This window comes from Suricata suricatta, chromosome 14, assembly GCF_006229205.1.
Source record: "Suricata suricatta isolate VVHF042 chromosome 14, meerkat_22Aug2017_6uvM2_HiC, whole genome shotgun sequence".
NCBI classification, from domain to species: domain Eukaryota; kingdom Metazoa; phylum Chordata; class Mammalia; order Carnivora; family Herpestidae; genus Suricata; species Suricata suricatta.
In genome coordinates, this window is record NC_043713.1 from 26,535,051 (window position 1) to 26,556,554 (window position 21,504).

Genomic DNA, 21,504 nt, shown 5'->3' on the forward strand with positions numbered 1-21,504 from the left:
GACCACACAGGATTTAGGGTCAGACAAGCCTGGGCTCACACTGGACTTCCACCGCTGACCAGCCCTATGATCTGGGTCAGGTTACCTTACCAATCTGAGCCTTGTTTTTCTCATCTATAAAGTAAAGTACAACGATGTCTCCTCCAGAGATCATTGTCAAGGCTATAGGGGATGAGGAAGGTAGAATGCCTGGTACAGAGTCTGGCCTCTGGCAAGTACTCCGCAAACAGCAGTTCCCGCTAATACAAGCATTCCAGTTCTACAACAGAGTAAATGGCTTTGGAGCAAATTTGGAGAAGGTTGGGGCCACCTGTGAGAAGGTGACTTTTAATGTGATTCCTTTTGAGGTCAAGACCACAGGATAGGGTAAATTTCCACTTAAACTGTTTCTCTGGGTTTTCAGTATTTTTTTAATTAGTGTGACTTAGAGTAAGTATATGTACATTTATATACATATGAGACAAATAAGTGTCGCAAAAATACTTAGCCTCATTGTGTGATGTCCAGTGATATTTTTTATTCAGTTCTATTCAATTCCATATATATATATATTTTTAAATAGCGGTGACTACCCACTAAATTGATCCTATAACCTGCTATTGGATCTCAATCTGTAGTTAGCAACATACTTTTAAACTACTGGTCTCATCCATGTCCATTGGGGATATTGGCCTGTAATTCTCCCTTTTTGTGGAGTCTGTCTGGTTTGCTGCAGAGAATGAGTCCGAAGGTTTTCCATCCATTTCTATCTTTTGGAACAGCTTGAGAAAGATAGGTATCAAACTTCAGTATAAAGTCTGACTTAAATATTTAGATCATTAGACCCATCCCATAGGGAATCTGAAGAAAGGTTGGGAATCTGGGTGTTGAATAAAGCACCCCAAAGAGTTTCTGAGGTGAAGGGTCTGTGGCCCACACACTGGGCAATGCTGGTCTCTACCCGTGCTGGCGGGTGCTCATCCGGAAGATGCTTGCCAACAGCACCGATAGGCCAACCTCCCTTTTCAGGAGTCCACAGGGTCACACACACACACACACACACACACACACACACACACACAGGCACACACACACCCTGCATCCAACCCAGCAAGGCCCAGGGGCATCATGTATGGGTTAGGAGTGCCAGCCAGTATGGAGCAAGTGAAAACAAGAAGAGAAAGGATTCTCACCCTGTAGACTGCTCATCTGATTGGTCCATTGCCCCCTGAAATATAATCCTCCTGTTTATAGTGCCTATCAGTAAGGACCATGGTGGACACTTTACAGAAGAGCAAACTGAGGCTCCTAAGTGACTTTCCCAGGTCACACAGATGGTCAGGTTAGAGTCTGTGCTTTCAGCCAAACTGCTGTACCAGCTCTGTGATGTGAGAGGTCTGAGGTGACAAGGGCTGTCTGTGGGCACTAGGCGTGACAGGACACTGCCTCCCCTCTCCCCGTGCACCTGTGGTTGCTAAGCAACCACACAGAGGTCCAGGTCCCTGGGAAGTAGCTCCTGGTGACGGGGACTGGGGCCATGGTGCCGACGAAGAACTTGATGTTGCCCACATTTGTTTTCTGTTCTCGCCTCCCCTCTGACTTCACCCTCTGTCCACCATCCTCAGTTGTCCCTTATGAGATCATCCTCTACACCAGCGACGTCTTTGCCGCCGGGACAGACTCCAACATCTTCATTGTCATCTATGGCTGCGATGCTGTGTGCACCCAGCAGAAGTACCTGTGCACCAACAAGAGGGAGCAGAAGCTGTTCTTTGAGAGGAAGTCGGCCTCCCGCTTCATTATGGAGGTGCCTGGGCTCCGTGGGCTGCTGTGAGGGCTGGGACTAGGAGGCGGGGGTAGGGGGGCACCAGAAGAGGGAGCAGAGGCACCCTGCTCGGCTACTGGTGGTGAGGAGGCCAGGCAGTTCACCCAGCCTCGCTGGGCCTCACTCAGCACATTTGAATAACCAGAAGGATGGGCACTTCACCTGCCTCACCGGGACTAATGTCAGGCTCTCGGGCAACAGTGAGTGGACAGGGCTTGGGGAAATAGAGGCAGAACCCCAGTTCCACTGGGGCCACTTCTGGTGCTAGCCTTAACACATGTATCCAGGGAGAGAGCTTGGCTTCCGGACACTCCAAATGTTTCCCAGCTGCCCTTCTGTCCTGGGGATTGCTTGTTCCCTGTCTTCTGTAGGCATCGGTCACAGCACCTTGGCATCCTGTGCACTTCAGCTCAGCATCTCCCCTGTGCTCTCTGCTGGGTTGCTAGGTTTTAGGGGGAGAGGGAGGGCCAGGGGAGGCCCAGACTCTGCCTACAAGGGACTTGCCATCCAGCTGGAGAACCCTAGACCTCCACACAAGGCCAACAAGAGAGAATAACTGATCCTGTGAGTAAGAGAGCACTGCCATAGGGCTTTATCTCTGTGATCTCCCATAGCCCTGTGCTGTTATTATCCCTATGTAAAGATGGGGAAACTGAGATACAGTGAGTGGAGTAGCTTCCATAACTTCACACAGCTAACGTGTACTGGAAGCAGGATTCAAACCCAGGAGTACTGGCTCAGAATATGCGCTCTTAGCCCCTGCAGGATGCCAGCCCATGTGATGAGGGCAAATGCGGGACTGATCGAGAATGCAAAGGAGGGACAAGAAGGGGAGACATCCCTAGCAAGGGGAACATCACGGCCAAGGGACAGAGCTGGAGATAAATGCAACATGTGCTTTGGGAGGAGGGACAGAAGGAGAGTGACATGACAGATAGAGGACCAGCTGAAGCAAGACTTAGAGGGAATAGCCCTGAAGGAGAAGAGCTAGGCATCTCACGAGGAAATGCCCCTTATCTTCTGATGGGAATCAAAGTCCAGAGCCCCTTCCTCCTTCCCCGGCCAGTGTCTGCCCTGGTGGATGTCCCACTCCCTCTCCACCTTCTCTGGGACCAGTCAGTACTTGTGGGATGGCCGTCACCTTGGTGGAGTCTTTAACAAAGAAAATGCGAGGACGATTCATCTATCCACACAGAGCGGCAGCTCAGCCCCCCAAGATGGCGGCACTGAGTCATCCAAGCCTGACTCCGTCAGTGGTGGGGCTGTGATCACACCCTGGCGTGACTTCCGTGGCATTTTATCAATGGAATGCTTACTGACGGCAGCTATAATTTGCCAGTAATTTGTTGCTGTGTTATTTCTTTCTTCTTTTCAAATCTATCTGGCTCCTGGGGGAATGTGAGAGTCTGGAAACACATGAAAAAGCTTTGTGTCTCTGTCTTTCTGTGTCTTTTATCTGACTGATCTTCAGGTAGGACGTAGGGTGCTAGGTCATAAGCACATAGCTTTGGGTTTTGGTCTGGCTCTGGCTCAGAGGCAAAATCATGAGCAAGCCACTTCCTCTCTCAGTGGCTTTGTCCTAAGGCACCGGGAGTGGCTGAGAAAATAGCAGTAATACCTAGAATTTATTGAGCACACCTGCCTTGCACCAGCCCCGTTCTGAGCACTTTGTGTGCATCAGTTCATGGAGTCCTCACTGGCATGCAGGAGTTGCTAATATGATGCTCTCTTTTTACAGCTGAAATGGCATGGGGAGGGTGAGAAACTCGTTCAGAGTGTCCCAGTTAACAAAGGGCAGAGCCAAGATGTGGACTCCAGCAGCTCAATTCCAGAAGCTTCTCTGCTTAGCTCTTCCACCTCGTGAGAGGATACCAGGGTTTCTTCTGATTCCGAGTCTATCCCAGGGGCCCATCATCCATGGCTTACATTCCCCTGAAGGCCTCCTCGCTCCCTGAGGGTCACGGCTAAGACGGCCACCTTGACATAGCATCCCTGACTGACTGGCTGGATGATTAAGGTTCCGGAAATACCGTTGAAGCCAAGGTCCATGCATCTGCAACCTCAGAGATGGGACGGGGGAGGAGGAAAAGAGGCCCCATGACAGAGGAAGGGGCAGTGAATCCGCTGCCCAATGCATCTGACAGCTCAGTGTCCTCAAGTGCACATTCTGTGGCCAAGGATTTCCCCCACAGCTTCTGCATCTCGCCTTGTTAAAATGCCCAAAGGACAAATGTCAGCCCGAGGTCACCAATCTTTGTTCAGTGGTGAGAATGCCCCTCTGGGGCTCACAGGGGCAGCACTCAAGGTGAAGTGAGGGTGAGCCGGCTGGAGGGGTGTGGGGGCCTGCGCAGCAGGGTGGGAGAACCAACCTCCACGGTAGCGCCCTGTCACCTCCCGCAGTCTCCAGCAGTGTGATGCCGTGCTGGTCACTTGAGAAGAGAGTCCAGCTGAGAGAATGATGGCTGTGATCTGAGACCTAGAAGTGACCTCAGAGGGTCGCCCCACCCACGCCTCTACCTTCAGCTGAGTTAAGACATTACTGTCCCCCATTTTATAGAGAAGAAAGTTGGGACCTGGAAGGCCAAGTGCCTTGCCTCAGTTTATACACGTGATAGGTGGCAGCACCATGGCCACAACAACTGGGAAGAATGAGGGTGAGGACAGGAATGTGGTGGGTCCCCCAAGCAGTGCCGATGGGCCCGCCCTTGGCCACCAGCTGTGGGTGGGTGTGCGGGGAAGATGGAAAGCAGTGGTCGGAAGCTGTTCCGTTTCATTCAGAAGTCACCTTCGCGTGAGGTTACAGAGGCTTTGCAATTTGAGGACTGACTTAATCTGTCATTCAGATGCCATTCCCTCACCAGGGGCCCTCACCTGCCCCAGAGCTGACTCGCTGTCTCCTAGCACTGAGCCCTGGACGGTGCCGGCCAGGCGGCCAGCTCCACAGAGGGGCTCCGAGGACACCCCAGTCAGCACATCCCCCTCGCCTTGTGTCTGGCCACCTCGCTGCATCCTTAAGGGATGTGGAAGGAGCAGGGGTCAGTCATTCCTGACCAGAGTCCCTCCCCGGCGCCTCGTGCCTCAGGCTCCAGGCAGGAGAGAGAAGAGATGCCATCTCCTGAATTGCAGGCACTCCTGTGACATGCACGCATCGTTTTTCCCTTTAGTGAGACTTCCACCCACATGATCACGGTTAAGGTTCAACATCGCATGTGACAGAACCTGGCTGACATTGTCACACCTGCTTTTCAGATGAGGAAAGGCTCATCTTTCATCCTTTCCATCGATATATACTGAGTACGTGGGTTCACAGGCTTCATTCTAGGCTTTAGGGATAGAGTGATGGGCAAAGACACGTGCGGTGCCTGCCCTTGTGGCTTTCAGTGGTATAGAAGAGGATATTATAAAAATGAAGGCAAACTTCTGACTGTGAGAAGTACAGGGGAGAGGGGTGCTATAGGGTGATTACAAAAATGAAGACAAACTTCTGACTGTGAGAAGTGCGGGGGAGAGGGGTGCTATGGGGTGCTATAAGAGCCTTTTATAAAAAAAAGTCTGACTTTATTGAGGTGGTCAGGAGGGCTTCCCTGGGGAAATGATCCTTAATCTGAGACCTGAATGATGAGGTTGAAGTTTAGGTAAAGAAAAGGAAAGTTGAAGGGCAGGAAGAGCCTGTGCAAAAGGCCTGTGGCAAGGAACATCAAGTTTGAGGGACTGGAATTTGAGGGATATAGAAGAGGGGTGGCTAGGAATGGGGGGCCCCTTAGGGGCCAAGGAGAGGGTCAGGCTTCCAAGATAGGGAGGACATGGGCAGAATCAGAATTCCTCTTGATACCCAAATTGGTTCTCAAGCAGGAAATGAGCTGCCACAATGGTAGTGATGGAAGACAGAGAGATGGGTTCCACCACGAAAAGGGGGACAGCCTCCCAGAGGATGATGGAACTGAGTCCTGGAATCTAGGCTGATTTCAAGTGGGGAGGGAGGAAGGGAAGCCTGAACATGGCATGTGGAGAGGAGAGTGGGGGCTGGCTCAGCTGGACTGCGGGGATATACTGGGAGAAAGTGGCCCTGGAATTTCAAAGGGACTCAAGAGCGGATGCCCTGGGGAGACAGGATGTCACTGAGTTTTGCTTTCCTGAACTTTTCAACTATCATCTGACGTACTTTCTCCTTTCCACAGTTAGAAGATGTAGGGGAAATCATTGAGAAGATTCGGATTGGCCATGACAACACAGGCGTAAATCCTGGGTGGCACTGCTCCCACGTGGACATCCGCAGGCTCCTCCCAGATAAAGATGTGAGTTTCTGGCTGATCTTCCCTGCTGTTTCCTTTGCCCCTTTCCAGAGGAGATTTAAAGTGGATTCCGGATAAGAACCTGCAGCCCTATTAAGTCGAGGTAAAATCTGAAGACAGTTCACCCAGTTTACTCAGAGTGCAGGGACCGGCTCAGGTCCAGGGCAGAATCTTTTAGAACCTGGTTTAAGGGTCAAGGAAGAGGGTCTGGGCAGCCCTGTCTCCACACTCCACCCTCAGGGCCACATTCCTAGTGAGGACCGAGTATGCCCTTGCTCCTGCTCAAGGTCAACTCACAGAAAGAAATTCACCAGAACAACTTGGCAAACATCCTGAAGCCACACAATTCTACACGTGGACGGAGGTTTCAATTGTGGCTGTGGTTGAGTGACATGAGAGCAATTTAAAAATACAGAGCTCCTCCCCTTACTGAATCTGAGTCTGAGGGCTGGGGTTCTGACCCTGGGAACCCCACCTTCAAGAGCCAGCCCCTGATGTGGGTGTTGTTGAAGTCTTTAAGACTGGATCTGCTGGCCTCCCCTGGTGGTGTTTGCATTATCCCCGGGGCTCCGTGACCCTTGTCCTTGGTCCCCATGAGTGCTGACATGCTGACGAACCACTGAAGTCAGAAGGTTCCACACAAAAGGCTAATTTTCCTCTCGCCTCCTCACCCGAGGGCACGGAGACCTTGACGTTCCCTTGTGATCGATGGCTCGCCACGTCGGAGGATGACAAGAAGACCATTCGTGAACTGGTTCCCTATGACATCTTCACTGAGAAATACATGCGAGACGGGTCCTTGAGGCAGGTGTACAAGGAAGTGGAGGAACCTCTGGACAGTAAGTGTGGCGCCCTGCTCACGCGCGGCAGCAGCCCTTCCTTGTAGGGCACGTGCCCTGGGCCACGCCAAGTCTTTGTACCCCAGGAGGCAGGGTCTGTTATCACCTCCATCCCATAGAGAGGGCCCTGGAGGCCCAGAGAGGTTGCCTAACCTGCCCGAGTTCACAGAGCGGATAAATGGGAGGAGGCTCTTCCTAGGGTCCCGGCTGGCTCACTGCAGGTCCTTCCCTGGCCTGACTGTGACCCTGCATCCCAGGTGTGCTCTGTGCTGGGATTCTCCTGATCCTTGTGTCCTCCCTCCTCCCGGTTTATTCAGCTAGTCCTCTGCAAGGCTTGGTCCTCTCTGCTCTCACAGGATGCGTATGAATCAAGACACATCCTGGACTTCGCGCGCGTGCGTGTGTGTGTGCGTGTGTGTGTGTGTGCACACATGTGTGAGTGTGAGTGTGTGAGCACACCCATGCACAGGCACGCATTCCTCCTGAATGACGGAGACAGTCGTATCTCTCTTTTGACCAGCAATGCCATTGTCCTGTAGTCCCCCGGTTATTCAGTCAGCCCTAAATAACCTCTAACCGTATCAAAAATCAAACTCACTTGCCAAAAACAGGCTTTCTGCCACTGGTGATCTATGAAAGAATACCACGGGCTCCCCATGGGGGCGGTCGGCACGGATCAGAGATGCCCCGAGGGCTTGGAGACCCAAATCACATTTGTTGCCTTGCATTCCTTCTTGGAAAAAATCTGGACTAAAATCCAAGATTCCCGGCCCCATATGGAAACGGGAGTGTAAATCAGCAATAGCTCCAACATTTCCTTTGATCTCAGTTGTCACTCGGTTAGAGATAAAAACAAGTGTTGTCTCCATAATGTGCCTTTCCCTACCCAAATCCCTTTGCTATTAAATCTGGAGGAAAATTCCCTTTTCTACTTGGGTCCCAGAGGACGCCCTGGAAAGCTATCCCAGCGGCACACTTGGGTTGTTCTGTATTAATAACATGCCACAAACCCACTCTGTGCCTGGCGATGTTTCTAGGGAAACATCTTTCCACCGAGAGCTGTGTGGCTTGGGTGGGATGAGGGAGGGAGGAGGATCCAGAAATAGCCGATTTGACTGCGCAACTGCATTGCTCAGCACCCAGAAGCTGAATCAGTGCTCCATTCCCCAGGGCCTGGGAAGAGCAGTGGGGGTGGAGGAGGGGAGAACGAGGGCCATCCATCCTCAGCCCCTGGTGACACAGCAGCCCGCTCTGGGACCAGGATGCCCAGCAAAGGTCCTGCCTCGGTGTGGGACAGGGCTGAGTGCACGGCCGGGAGGCGAACGGGGAGAGAACGCAAAGGGGAGGATAGTCGATTGTTGTGTCTAAACTGTGACAAGATTCCTAATATCACCTCACGTCAGTGTCAGCCAGGCAGACTTGGGTAATGTTGACTCTCCAACACCAAAGAGAAGATTTTATATTCATGCAGCACCTGAAACGCTGACAGATGCTGTAATGAGCTGAGTGAGGTGGGGCAGGGGGGGCAGTGGGACTGGTCCCGGTCCCCCCAGCCCCCAGGCCAAGGGGGCAGGCCCTGGGGAGCTGTGCTCACGGGGTGCCCTGGAGGTCCGCAGAGCAAAGCACTGGGCAGGGAGGGTGGCCAGAGAGAAGCTTTGGAAAAGGGGCTTGTGGGAGAGGGCAGACTTCAGGTTAGCATGTGAGTTTGGGACACTAATCAAGGTGGACGTGTGCTCAGGTGACAGGGCTGTGGATCCAGAGCATGGGAGGGAACTGGGCCGGGGATACAGGCTCGGGGAACTCACAGGAGTCCACACCCAGAGCGTGCAGGAGGGGAGCTGAGGGAAGCGGCCATAAACAGGCATCTGGGGGGGCGGGATTAGAAACCCAGAAAACCGCTCCAGAAGGAGCGACCAGAGAAGCAGATGGAGAGCAGGAGAGAATGATGCTGTGGAGTCCAAGGGGGAAAAAAGGAGAATAATAGGAACCACGCTGTGGGCGCAAACGTGTCCCATACATGGGTATGAGTGACTCAGGTCATCTTCCTTTGCTTGATTCAATCAAATGTGATCTGAGCCCACTTGCAGGGGTTGGTGAGAAAGTCCATCTCAGTCACTGCAGGGAGGAGGAATCCCTCTTTTTCGGTTTCATAAGATTCCTGAGCCTCACAGGAGGGGCCTGGCCCCTAGTCCAGCGTGGGTGTCACTGACCCCTATGTCTTCCCGACACACGGTGATGGTTGTTGCTGCTTCTCTGGAGACATGCAGGTAGCATTTCTCTATGTGGCCAGAAACACTCTGCTTCATCATGACACCCTCTCTTTGGCCATGAGGCCTCCTTGCTTCAGGTTCCCAGATAACCCCTCAGCCATCTCCCTGTAGGGGCTCTGTGTACAGAGGAAGGGTTTCGCCACCCAAGGGGGCTCCCTCACCCTCACCCCCATGTGGGTTAGGGAAACCCACCTTCCTCCAGGCTGTCCGCTTCCAACCTTTACCCCAAAGCCACAATCTCCATCCCTCCCCTTGGGGATAATCCAGCTCAGTCCCCTCTTCCTTGGCCTGAAACTCCAAAGGACAGCAGAACATGGACAGGGGACGGAATTCTTAGCCACATAAAAATGCACGTCTTGCCTTTCTCCTAGGAGTGGAAGTTGGAAAAAGATATTTTATTCTTCCTCGGTGAGCCCACAGCAGCAAAACAAAGACAGGATAGCATTTGTTTTTATTTTCATTAATAATTTTTAGTAACTGTCACACCAGTATTTATCGAGCCCTTCTCACAGGCCATGGACACTGAAGAAGAGTGCCAGTCACTGGGGCAGGTGCTGAGTGGCAGAGAGTTGGAGAATAAAGGAGGGAAAATAAAGAAATGGAGCAGCTGGGTGGCTCAGTTGGTTAACTGACTGGCTCCTGATTTCAGCCCCAATAAATACATATTTTTTAAAAATCAGGAAATGGACACTATGGGGAAGCTATACTTTCAAAAACATTTGATTTTTTTTTTTCTAAAAACCATTTAGAAGGACCTGGCATGGATACTAGTCACCCTCAAGTGAAAAGGCATATTATGTTTTTAAAGTTTATTTATTTTGAGAGAGACAGAACCAGAGCAGGGCAGGTGCAGAGAGAGAGAGAGAGAGAGAGAATCCCAAGCAGACTCTGTGCTGTCAGCACAGAGCCCAACTCGGGGCTTGAACTCACCAACCATGAGATCATGACCTGAGCGGGGATCAAGAGTTGGATGCTCAACTGACTGAGCCACCCAGAGACCCTGGGCAGGCGTGTTATTGTCAGCGAGTCAGGGCAGGTAGGGTTAGTGACCAGAGCACGCGCACATGTCAGGCCGTCTCCTGCACCCTCCCTCAGACAATTGGATGGGTGGGTGGCTTTAGGGCCACTGGGAGAAGCTTCCGTCCTCTCTGTCTTAGGGCCCATCTGTGTCCAGATCAGATGGGCAAACGTCCCGCTGGTGAATCTTTTCAGATTTGTAGCAAAATGTTCATAATGGAACAAATAAAAGGGAGAGACTAGTGCCTCCTTGAGACCTGGGCCAGAAGCTTAATATCTCCTTCAAATCCAGTTCCTTCAATCCTAAAGCCAATGCCGTTCTTTTCTCCCCTTTGTGTGTCTGTCCAACTGCACGCCCAGTTGTGCTGTACTCAGTGCAGATCTTCACAGGAAACATTCCTGGGGCAGGGACGGATGCTAAGGTCTACATCACCATCTTTGGAGATCTGGGGGACACCGGGGAGCGGTACCTTGGCAAGTCAGAGAACCGCACCAACAAGTTCGAGAAAGGAACGGTATGTGAGGCACACAGAGTTTTTACCCCCTTCCCTTCCCCTCTGGGGTCCAGGTGTCTGGGGGCCAGCTCTTGGTCCCTGAGACTGTCTGCAAACCTGTGGGGGTGTCAAGCTCCCTCCTGTGGGCAGTTGGCCTTGCACTTCCCCCTGCAGGGCAGCTGATCCCCTCCCTGAGCCTGCACATGGGCCCTGGGCCCTGCATCTGGGGTGGAGGTAGAGCAGCGGGTGGGGCTTGGGCAAGTGAGAAGCCTGTTTGAGCCTCAGGATCCTGACTATCCTGGTGAGGGGGGTTGGGGTGGTTGGCTGGTCTTCATCAGAAAATGCAGCTCACTATGGGCGGGTCATGAGCCTGGTGGTGAACATCAGAGTGGTGGGGGGCTGGAGGCCTGCTTCTCCCGTCAACACCTTATCTGGTTGAACGTGTGTGGACTTGGTTTCTTCATCTGTAAAATTAGGAGCCCGGTGTGAATCAGCTAAGCTGTGTCGTTCAGAGCTCTGGGCAGTACTGAGGCCCATGGGAGCTATGGAGAGACTAGAGGAGCAGACAAGTCCCCCAGCCCCCAGCTGAGGTCCACTGTGACCTGGACTGTCTGTGGGGGTGTCAACGAAGTCCTCTGGTGGGCGAAGGACTCTAACATGCTGGGGTTTTAGGAAAAGGAAGACCTCTATCCCAATTTACCTTCTCAGCACCTCGACTTTCCTCCTCTCCTCGCTGTAGCTCTGCTCCCTCCCAGGCCCTTCCTGCCTTACCCCCTTCACGCAGCCTCAGCCTCTTTTCCTTCACTGCATTCACCTAAATCTGCCAGAACTCTGCAGGCCAGGCTGCAGCTGCACGGGTAACCCGATCCATGGCCTTGCCCACGGCCATGCACATGCGGGGGTTTCCTGCATTGACAGGTGGGTGTCTAGGAGGGGTCTGCTTAGGCCTGACCCTCCGCCAAGCATGATCCTTGGCATTGAAACATTTCCTACTTGTGAGGAGGAAATGAGCTCTGGAGAAGGGATAGCAGATGTCATCTAAGCAGGCCTGCAGCTGCCTGGTGACCCTGTGGCCAGGCCGTCTGGAAAGGGTCTAGTCCTTGGACCTCAGGGTCCTGGGGAAGTCAGGCCCAGGTGTTCCCATTCATTTGTTCCGTCATCCAGATAGGAACCATTGACCTTTAGCTTTGGTTCACAGCTACCGAATTGGGAATAGCAATATGATAGCTACTTAGACCCCTGGGCTGAAAAACAGGACAAGAGATGTAAGAACACTTTGGATCAGGGAGAAATAATTACACACACACACACACACACACACACACACACACACACGAGATACAACGGTCTACTGCACTGATAAGGTAGCTAATTGGGGGTCTATCCATTTGGGGGAAAATGGAATACAGAGAGGTGCAGTTAAGTGTCTCATACAGTGTCCCGGACTGTATACTGGGGACAAGCTCCCTCACCCGTGCTGTTGTGGGATGCGGCAGTGCCATTCAGCGGTCAGACCTGTAGTCGGGGCCAGATCACTTACCTTCATATCCTGGCTCTGACACTGACTGGCTATGTGGTCCTGGGCAAGTTACTTTGCATCTCCGTGCCTCAGTTTCTTCCAGTAAAATAAGTTCGCTGAATTAGAACATCTGAAGTGCTAGCTCTTCTTCGGTGCTGAGTTGCCGAGGACTGGGGAGCTCCCCTTCCCCTGCCTTCACCGGTGCCGCGAGCTGGCATCGGTGCGCGGACTGGGAGACAGCAGTGCGGACAGCTGACAGGTGGATGTCTGTTTGTGGCACGCCCACGAAGCCGGGCACACAGGAGGCCCAGCACATACTCATAAGTGAATGAACTTATAAATGAAGGTGATGCAATCCATTCCACCTGGTTCAGAGTCAGATTATTTTTCTCTCTAGGCAGTTGTATCATGGGAAAAACCCCTGTCCCATTCTATTCCACCCCTTTCCTTCCTTCCCTCCAGTTCTGACATCCTATCCAAGGAATTGCAGCTACTTCTGGTTTAGCCACTGATGATTTATGTGACTGCTGAGCATCAAGCAGCTTCCATTTCTCTAAATATCTCCTCCAGAATACTAAGGTCCCCCTTGACACCCTCCCCCACTGAGCACCCTGCCCCCACCCACATCCAGTCTGAAGCCAGGTCTCAGAGAGTCTCCCTTCCACGTGGCTCCTACACCAGCCCTGTCCTCTCCTTAGCTCTTCCTCAGCTCACCTGGCTTATCGGACCACCCTAGCTGCCTGCTGCGCCGCCTCATTTCCCCTAGCCAGAGCTGACCGTCACTCTGCCAGCCAGGGGTCCGCATCCTGTGCGAGTGCCCATGGAAAATCCATAATTGCTATTCTGTGCTTTTCATTTATATATATATGGCATCATCCCTATATGGATACTTCTTCAGCTCGCCTTTAGCATGCAGTCTCTCTGCGTCAGGATATTCAAGTGCAGACGAAGCTGGCTCATTCTTTGGCAGCACCACACACGTGACATTCTGCACACAGTGTCACCATGGTTATTTAACCATCCCCAAGCCCTGGACACCAGATGGCTCCCAGTTTTCCACTGTAGGAGTTTTCCTGCAGTAAACATCCTTGGGCACACATAAACATGTCCCCTCGGGACAGAAGGATAGAGGTGGACTCGCTATGTCATAGGGTGTGCCTAGCTTTGCCCCGGTGATCTTAGCCATTTGTCAGAGCCCTGCACCTGCATGGTCAGCCGTGTGCTGCCCACCTGCAGGTTCCTCTGCCCACAGTCACCTGCTGTGGCGCCAGAAAGGCCCAGCGGCCACCCTTGGCTTAATGCCACCACCTGGAGAGTCTTGCCAGCCCTGCCTCTAGCCATCAGGCCCCTCAGCTGTGATTATCCACCTCACTCTCTCCCTCTCTGGGCTGTGAGGTCCCAAGGAGGCACAGAGGCTTCCTATCATATTTATCGCTGGGTTCCCAGAATTCTGCAGTGACTCAGCACATCTTTCATCTTCTGGAAGAAAAGCACTGTGGCTCAGGGTCACGGGCCTCTCTTGCCCTGCTCCAGGCTCCTGCCAGCCACATTCAGCCTGTGTTTTTGACTATGCCTCACTCAAGGCCTGGAACTCCACATCTCACTGAGCAGTCCCCAAAGAGCCCAAGCACCCAAGAGTGTGAGGACACTCTACTGAAGAGATAATCGGACCCAGAGGGCTTACATCACACCCCATGGAAAGCCACCTGTACCACAGCTGTCATCCGTGAGCTCTCCTCAGCCTGGCCTCCCCTAGAGCCTCTCCCGGCTCTGTCTCCTCTCCTGGTCCTGGCCCAGCAGCTCCTCTGACTGGCTCCCAGCCTCCCCCTGGGCATTTCGAGCTCCTCCCTGTTTCTTCCTCCCCTCTCCCACCTGAACTCGTGCTAATACTCAACATAACTGAGGACATCCAGGAACCAGGGCCAGGCTGAGCGCCCTCCTCTGACCCCCACTCCCACCCACGTCCCACCTCCCACACATCCACAAGGCTTGTTCCAGGAGGAACAAGACTGCAAAACAGGGCTGCAAAACAGGGCCACTGTGGAAGTGAGGGAGGCCTCCGTGTTAGGGACTTGGGCCTGAGGACTTCCATATGGAAAGTTCTGTTTCAGCCCAACAACTGAGGGGGATGGAAGGTACTGGATGGTCGGTGTTGGAGTGGGTGCAGGTGGGGCACACCCCCACCCAAGTCCCCGCATCTGGACTCCGCAGGCTGACACCTTCATCATTGAGGCTGCTGACCTGGGTGTCATCTACAAGATCAAGCTCCGCCATGACAACTCCAAGTGGTTCGCAGACTGGTACGTGGAGAAGGTGGAGATCTGGAACGACACCAATGAGGACGAGTTCTTGTTCCTGTGCGGCCGCTGGCTATCCCTGAAGAAGGAAGACGGGCGGCTTGAGAGGCTCTTTTATGAAAAGGTGTGGGAAAGGCATGGGAGGTGTGGGGCGGGGAGACGTGGCTCAGCCATACCTCGGACCATGGCAGAAGGGGCCAGAGCTGTCATGGAGACTGGGTCATGTTCCTGGGCAGGAGTACACCGGGGACCGAAGCAGCAACTGCAGCAGCCCAGCTGACTTCTGGGAGATTGCCCTGAGCTCCAAGATGGCAGACGTTGACATCGCCACAGTGACGGGGCCCATGGCCGACTACGTGCAGGAGGGCCCAGGTAGGCCAAGCAGGGGGCTCAGCAGAGAAGAAGCAGGCATCGTGACATGTGTTCAGGCTCTTCTTGAACAGGCCATGCATTAGCCCCACTGTCATGTGACTTAGTGCTTTACAATTCACACCGAGCTTTCCATCCCCGCAACCCTACAGGGGCAATGATCGGCCCTGTTGCAGATGGAGAAAGAAAGGTGAAGAGTAGTCAGGATGAGGATACCCTTAATACACTGACCCACTACCAGGAGGCTGTCCCCGTGAGCTCTGCCCTCAACCTGACTCTCAGGATGTGGATTCAGCCTGGGACAGTTCTCACCAGACAGAAATGCACAGCAGCAGTGAGAACACCTTGCATGTCCATAGATCACACAGAGGACTTCAGCCGTGCACACATAGGCACAGTGTGATGTGGCCAGGTAGGCGAAGAAGTCCTAAGATGGCTTTAGGGGGATTTAAGTTCCATTTCTGGTTTAGACAACAGTATATGTGGCCTTGTACTACTTTGGCCTCAGTTTTCCCCTCCTCCATAAAATGATGCTGTAAAGCCCTAACAAGCTCATGTTTCCAGCCAGAGTTTTGAGATAAAGCCGTTGTGTTTGTCTATTGGACATTTAAAGGCACCGCCTATCTGTTCAGCTCTCTTAAGTATAGAGGATGACAACCCCTGTATTCCTCCCCTGGAGACATTGTTGGGGGGGGGCTCTGGGGCTGGCCAGAGCCCCCCAGTCATGTTCCATTCTACCTTCTCACTATGTGAATAAATTACAAGACTCACAAGAGTTTCTCCTGAATTAAGCACTATGATCAACTGTGGAAGGCCAAGGGGGCCTCCTATGAAGGTGAAATAAGGCCACCGGCAGGTGCAGAAAACAATGCTGGTACTTCCAGCCAGGGATGTCTAGTTTGGAAAGTTTCAAAGAGATACAAATTACATAACCTGTAACCATATAACCTCTAACCTATACCAGAGCCTTGTCTCCCAAGATATTGAGGAAGATGATCCCAGCCAGAGAAAGGTTTCCAACTTGTGTCAATAAGTAACTGCAAGTGACAGAGACAAGATAGTGGCTAAAACAATCGAAGGATCTTCCTTTTCTCACACATAAAAGTTCAAAGATAGGCAATGAGACGGACACAGCAGTCCCAATGAAGTCTGACTTCCTTCCTAAAGGCTGCCCATAGTTCCAAGACGACTGCTGGAGTTCCAGCCATCCATCCACATTCCAAGCAGAATGAATGGAAGGGTAAGAGGTAAAAGGGGGCTCCACCCAGCTGAGTTAGAATGTTCCCAACAGCATCTGCTCCCATTTTATGAGCACCCCTAGCTGCAAGGAGGATGGATACTTGCTGGGCAAGTAGAACTCTATACTGCACTACCTGAGCAAGGGTTTATGCTGATTGGTCTGTCTGGGATATGGGGGTGCCTTCTAGAACTTTCACTGACCATGTTACACTTACAATGCTATTTTATTTTTCTTCCCCAAATTTCTATTTTCTGTGAGACCTTGTTATATTTTTAATTTATTTTTGAGAGACAGAGAGAGACAGCATGAACAGAGGAGGGTCAGAGAGAGAGGGAGACATAGAATCTGAAGCAGGCTCCAGGCTCTGAGCTGTCAGCACAGAGCCTGACACGGGGCTCAAACCCACGAACCTCAAGCTCACGACCTGAGCTGAAGTTGGATGCTTAACCAACTGAGCCACCCAGGCACCCCTGTGAGACCTTGTTTTTAACAACCTTGTTTTTGCCGACTGCAGTAAGCTTTTCAGGCATCTGACCCCTTTGCCTGGTGAAAGGTTATTTTCTTCTCCTATTTCACATGGGAGTGCTGGGTGCAACTAAGGTCCTTGGTCAGCAGGGCTTTTTAGAAGTGGCACAGATGTTCTTTTAGGATGATCTTCACTTGGGAGATACTGATCCCTCATTCCCTGCAGAGTAGATGCTCACCATAGATAATTCACAAGTTTGGAATGCTCTGGTGCACTTTGCTCTGCAAAAGTCATTTCCAAGTGTGCAAGCCACCCTGAGTCCACCTGGCCCCTTCTGAGGCTGGGCCCCCGGATCTCTTGCAGTGATTCCCTACTATGTGTCTGTCACCACCGGGAAGCACAAGGACGCAGCCACTGACAGCCGAGCCTTCATCCTCCTCATCGGGGAGGATGATGAGCGCAGCAACCGCATCTGGCTGGACTTCCCCCGGGGGAAGAGGGGCTTCAGCTGCAGCTCCGTGGAGGAGTTCTATGTTGCAGGCCTGGATGTGGGCATCATCAAGAAAATAGAGGTGCTGGTCCCGGGGTCTTGGGATGGTGGTGCCCACCCCGAGGGAGGGAAGGAACCAACCATTACCCAGCAGGAGAGCGTGTGGAGGGGGGGCGCAAAGCAGCCAACATGGAGCCCCACGCCAGAGCAGGTAGTGGGAGAAGGTCCCCTGGCCCCTGCCATCAGCTGGTGAGGTGACCTGGACTGAGTCACCGCCTGGCCAGGTGTTTTCCACCCACCCGGTGGGGAAGCCTGGTGTATTCCTTTTCTATTGCTGGGTAACAAATTACCACAAACTTGGCAGAAGACTCCGCGGATGTATGATTTCCCAGTTTCCCAGGCCAGTAGTCCACATGTGAGTTAGCTGGGCTCTTCCCAACCTCTCACTGGGCTCAGATCAAGTTGCTGCTAGGGCTGTGGTCTCATCTGAGGCCGAGGGTCATCTTCCAAGGTCATTGGCGGAATCCACTCCTTGCAGCTATAGGACCGAGGCCACCAGTTCCCAGAGGCTGCATGCATCCCTGCCACATGATCTTCTCCAAAACATGGCAGTTTAATTTTTCAAGGCTAATAAGACACAATCTCTTCTGCCTCAAATCTCTCCAACGTCTCCCATCTCTGACATCTGGACCCTCTTTTAAAAGGCTTTGCCTACTTAGGCCAGGCTCACCCAGAATAATATTTGATTAATTCAGACTCATCTGATGAATGGCCTTTATTTTATCTGCAAAATCTTCACCTTCATGGGAAAACCTGGGTCAGTGCGTGTGCAACATATTGGGAGGAAGCACTGAGGAAGGAGGGTGCAGAAAGGGGAAGGTATTGCTGAGTGGCGAGGGCTTCCTTCCCAGATCCTCATGGCCCTGGGATGTCCCCTCCCAGCTGGGCCACGACGGGGCCTCCCCGGAGAGCTGCTGGCTGGTGGATGAGCTGTGTTTGGCCGTGCCCACCCAGGGCACCAAGTACACATTGCGCTGCAACTGCTGGCTTGCCAAGGACCGCGGCGATGGTGTCACTTCCCGCGTCTTCGACCTCCTGGATGCCATGGTGGTGAACATCGGGGTGAAGGTATAGAAAGAGGGGCCTGGGTGTGCATATTTATCGCATGGCGAGGGCAGTGCAGGTTGGGATGGGAGACCAGAAGGAGAGAAGGGCAGGAGGGCAGAAGGTGGTGAGGGAAGAAGACGCATTGCTTGGGGCACTGGCAGGGGCTGCAGCCTGGCATACTAGCCACACTCGCTTTGCTCAGGTCTCTCTGGGTCTGCTGCTCTGTTACCTTGGGCAAGTCGTCTGGCCTCTCTGGACCTTGGTCTTCTCACACAGTACATGGAAGTAACACTTCCCATCCTGTGAGACCTTGATGAGGATGAACGAGATCACGAACAGTCCACGAAGAGCTTTGCAAGCTCTGCATAGATGTGCAGTCATTTTTTCCGGAAGACTCCCTCAGCACCCAAAGGCAGGAGTAGGAAAAGATAGCATGGGGGATGCTGGGCACTTCAGGGTCTTCCAGTGCAGTTAGAGCTGCTTGCATGAGACCCTCTTTAAGTGGAAAAGACTGGAAGGCAGGAGCTCTGAGCTCCTGTTCAGGCCCCACCTCTAACTGGCCAAATGACCTGGGACAAGTTGTGTAAACTTTCAAGAGCCAGGCTGCCTGAGTGTTGGCGCCCAAGGATATGGGGCTATTTGGTGGCTCAGAGGCCTCTGGTTCACGTGACTGTACTGGCTTCTCCTCTCCAAAATGCTGGGGGATCAACAGAAAGCTCCAGCTCTCATCTCTGTTCCTGAATCCAAGCCAATGAGCTACTAGATTGAAGTCAGAAGGTGCCCCACAAAGATAAGAAGAAATCCCCCTGGACCTGAGGGTGCCCTGCTTATTTGTATATGGAAACCAAAGGAAGGGCTGAGTTTGGGGCTTTGAAAACCTTGACAGGCGGGAGTGTGGATGCCTGCTCCTCCCCTGCTTGAGAGCCAGAAAGCAGAACTTTCTACAGCACAGATATCCTCCCCTCCCTTCCCCAGACATCTCCATCTGTGGCCAGACGGATGGTGTGGGTGAGCACACAGTTCATCCAGGGACCTCCATCCTGACCCAGTTCCCAGCACGCACGTGGGTGTGAATGTGTGGGGGTGTTTGCCACCCCCTGGCCGCACACTGCCCACCCCACTCAGTGCAGCCACACCTCCCCCTGAGCCCTTCAGTCTGTGGAAATGCAGACCCACTCCCCCATTATTGCGTGACAAAAGAACACACGTTTATCACTTTGCAAAGCACCACAGGGTTCTTTGGACTGGCCATCTCCCCAGGAGAGATCAGACCAAAATTACAAAAGCCCTGTTTCTATGTCTCTTTCTGGAAACAACCTCTTACCTAAAAAGAGATGTGTCTGTGTAAAAGAGACAGAGAGAGAGATGGGCTCAGAGCGCACAAGAGTCCAGAGGGACTAGCCTTAAGGGGCCAGTCTCCGTGCAGTCATCAAAGCACTCATTTTGATCTTTCTATTTTTCAAGCGTGTCTGACTAAGAGCAAAAAGGCATCAGGCTCCTGCCTTCACTCCCAAGAGCTCTCCCTGCCACCACGATGCCCATGTTAAGGTCTGAGAGGATTTTCCTGGTAACACAAGAGGCTTTTCAATCATTTCCTCAGCAAACAAGTACTAAACTTGTCCTCTGGGCCAGGCCTGCAAGTGCCACTTCTAACCTTATAGTATCATGGTGAAGAGTCTAGATACTGTTGGCAAAGCACCCAGCACCCAACAGGCCCAATGTCAGGGGCATGATCACTGTGACAAATAACTTGGGTTCTGAGTTCGAGGGCTTCCGGGTAGTGGGGACCAGGCACCAGCACAGGTGATGCTGCATGTAGTCACCACAAGGGGAAGGGAAGGGCCAGGTGTGCTCAGAGAAGGTGGGTCAGCCTGGCACTTCCCTGGCCATGTGTGCAAACTTCTCCCGAGCCTATGCTAGTCCGTGGGCACCTGGCAAGAGGGAATGGAATAAGAAGCCAGGACCAGAGGACGCTCCAGAGCATGGGTGAACGTGGCCCCTCTTGCCACAAGGCTGCCTCTTGGAGGAAGAACCAGCGAGGGCACCGTCCAGGAAAGAGAAAGCTGCCCCCACCCCCTCCAGTGAACACACACAAAAGGAATACATTCTCTCTGGAGCAAACCTCAGACAGAAGGGCAAAATCCCAACTCGAAGGGTAAATCGTGGAATCGGTGGTTGTTCTGTCTCACGAATGAATGGAGCCAGAGCTTCTTCAAACGTAACTGCTCACAAACACTCCAGGTGTGCGCTGGCCGCGCAGGAAGCAAGGATGGCCCCGGAACCAGTTTCCTGACCTGTGGCACACGGAAGGCTGGGCACGGGCCCAGGCTGGACCGTCTGTGGCTCTCACAGCTCTTCGAAACATTTATCTCTGTTTCTCAGTGGAGGAAGCAGAGGCTGCCTGGGGTCGAGTGTCTGCCCAAGTTCAACAGCTGGCAGGTGGCGGACCCGGGATGCAGATGGCATGCTGGATGGCTCCAGAAGCCGCCGTCCCACCGCCATGCACCGCTCAACTGCATGAGCTTGAGCTGGGACTTGATTGACAAAGCGATGGGTGAATGCTGGGGCTTTCAGTCAGGCTTCTGTGCACACACGCCCTCTGTCAGAAACTGAACTCCCTCCTCTCTAGCGCCAAACCAGACATGGCCAAGGACACAGAGTAACAAGGCGTGACTCGTTCTCCAGGCAATAGCAAGTGATCAGGGGAGGGCTTCATTTCAGAGCCATGGAGCTTAGAGTTTGTCTTGCCCTGGAGAGAATGAGGCAAGCTGGTGGGGTTGGTGGGTGATGCCAAGGGTCAGAGTCCGCATCCCTTTCCCTGCAGGTGCTCTATGAGATGACAGTGTGGACGGGTGATGTGTTTGGCGGTGGCACTGATTCCAACATCTTCATGACCCTCTATGGCATCAATGGCAGCACAGAGGAAGTGCAGTTGGACAAAAAGAAGGCCAGGTAGCCAGAGGTGGCCTCTGTCCCTTGCTGCTCCACACATCCAGTTCCCTAGCCTCCAGTCCCACTTGGCCTCAACCAGGCTGCTTCCCTCACTCTGACTCATACCTTGGGGTCTTCCAGCCTCCACAGCTTCATCGTGTGATTCCTCCCTCCTGGAATGCCTTTCATCCATTCTCTTCTGTCTCAGGACCTTTCTCTTCCAGGGGTCACCTCAAATCTACCCCCTCCAGGAAGCCTTCTTTGATCACCTCAGCCCACAGTCCGTCCATCCATCATTTCCTTCCATCCTTCCCTCCCTTCCCACCTCCCTCCCTCCCTTTCTTCCTTCCTTCCTTCCTTCCTTCCTTC

General features: G+C 52.8%; 1 protein-coding gene across 2 annotated transcripts in view; it reads left to right on the plus strand.

Annotated features, from left to right (window-relative positions):
* LOC115278315 (lipoxygenase homology domain-containing protein 1) overlaps nucleotides 1–21,504 on the plus strand; it is a 69,608-nt gene that overhangs the window by 18,154 nt on the left and 29,950 nt on the right. For both annotated transcript variants that reach the window (XM_029922757.1, XM_029922758.1), the window contains exons 7-15: nucleotides 1,605–1,786; nucleotides 5,983–6,099; nucleotides 6,773–6,935; nucleotides 10,583–10,737; nucleotides 14,447–14,656; nucleotides 14,769–14,904; nucleotides 16,971–17,179; nucleotides 18,040–18,225; nucleotides 21,029–21,156. In XM_029922757.1, the coding sequence (XP_029778617.1) occupies nucleotides 1,605–1,786; nucleotides 5,983–6,099; nucleotides 6,773–6,935; nucleotides 10,583–10,737; nucleotides 14,447–14,656; nucleotides 14,769–14,904; nucleotides 16,971–17,179; nucleotides 18,040–18,225; nucleotides 21,029–21,156 (1,486 nt within the window). The remainder of the gene's footprint in view (nucleotides 1–1,604; nucleotides 1,787–5,982; nucleotides 6,100–6,772; nucleotides 6,936–10,582; nucleotides 10,738–14,446; nucleotides 14,657–14,768; nucleotides 14,905–16,970; nucleotides 17,180–18,039; nucleotides 18,226–21,028; nucleotides 21,157–21,504) is intronic.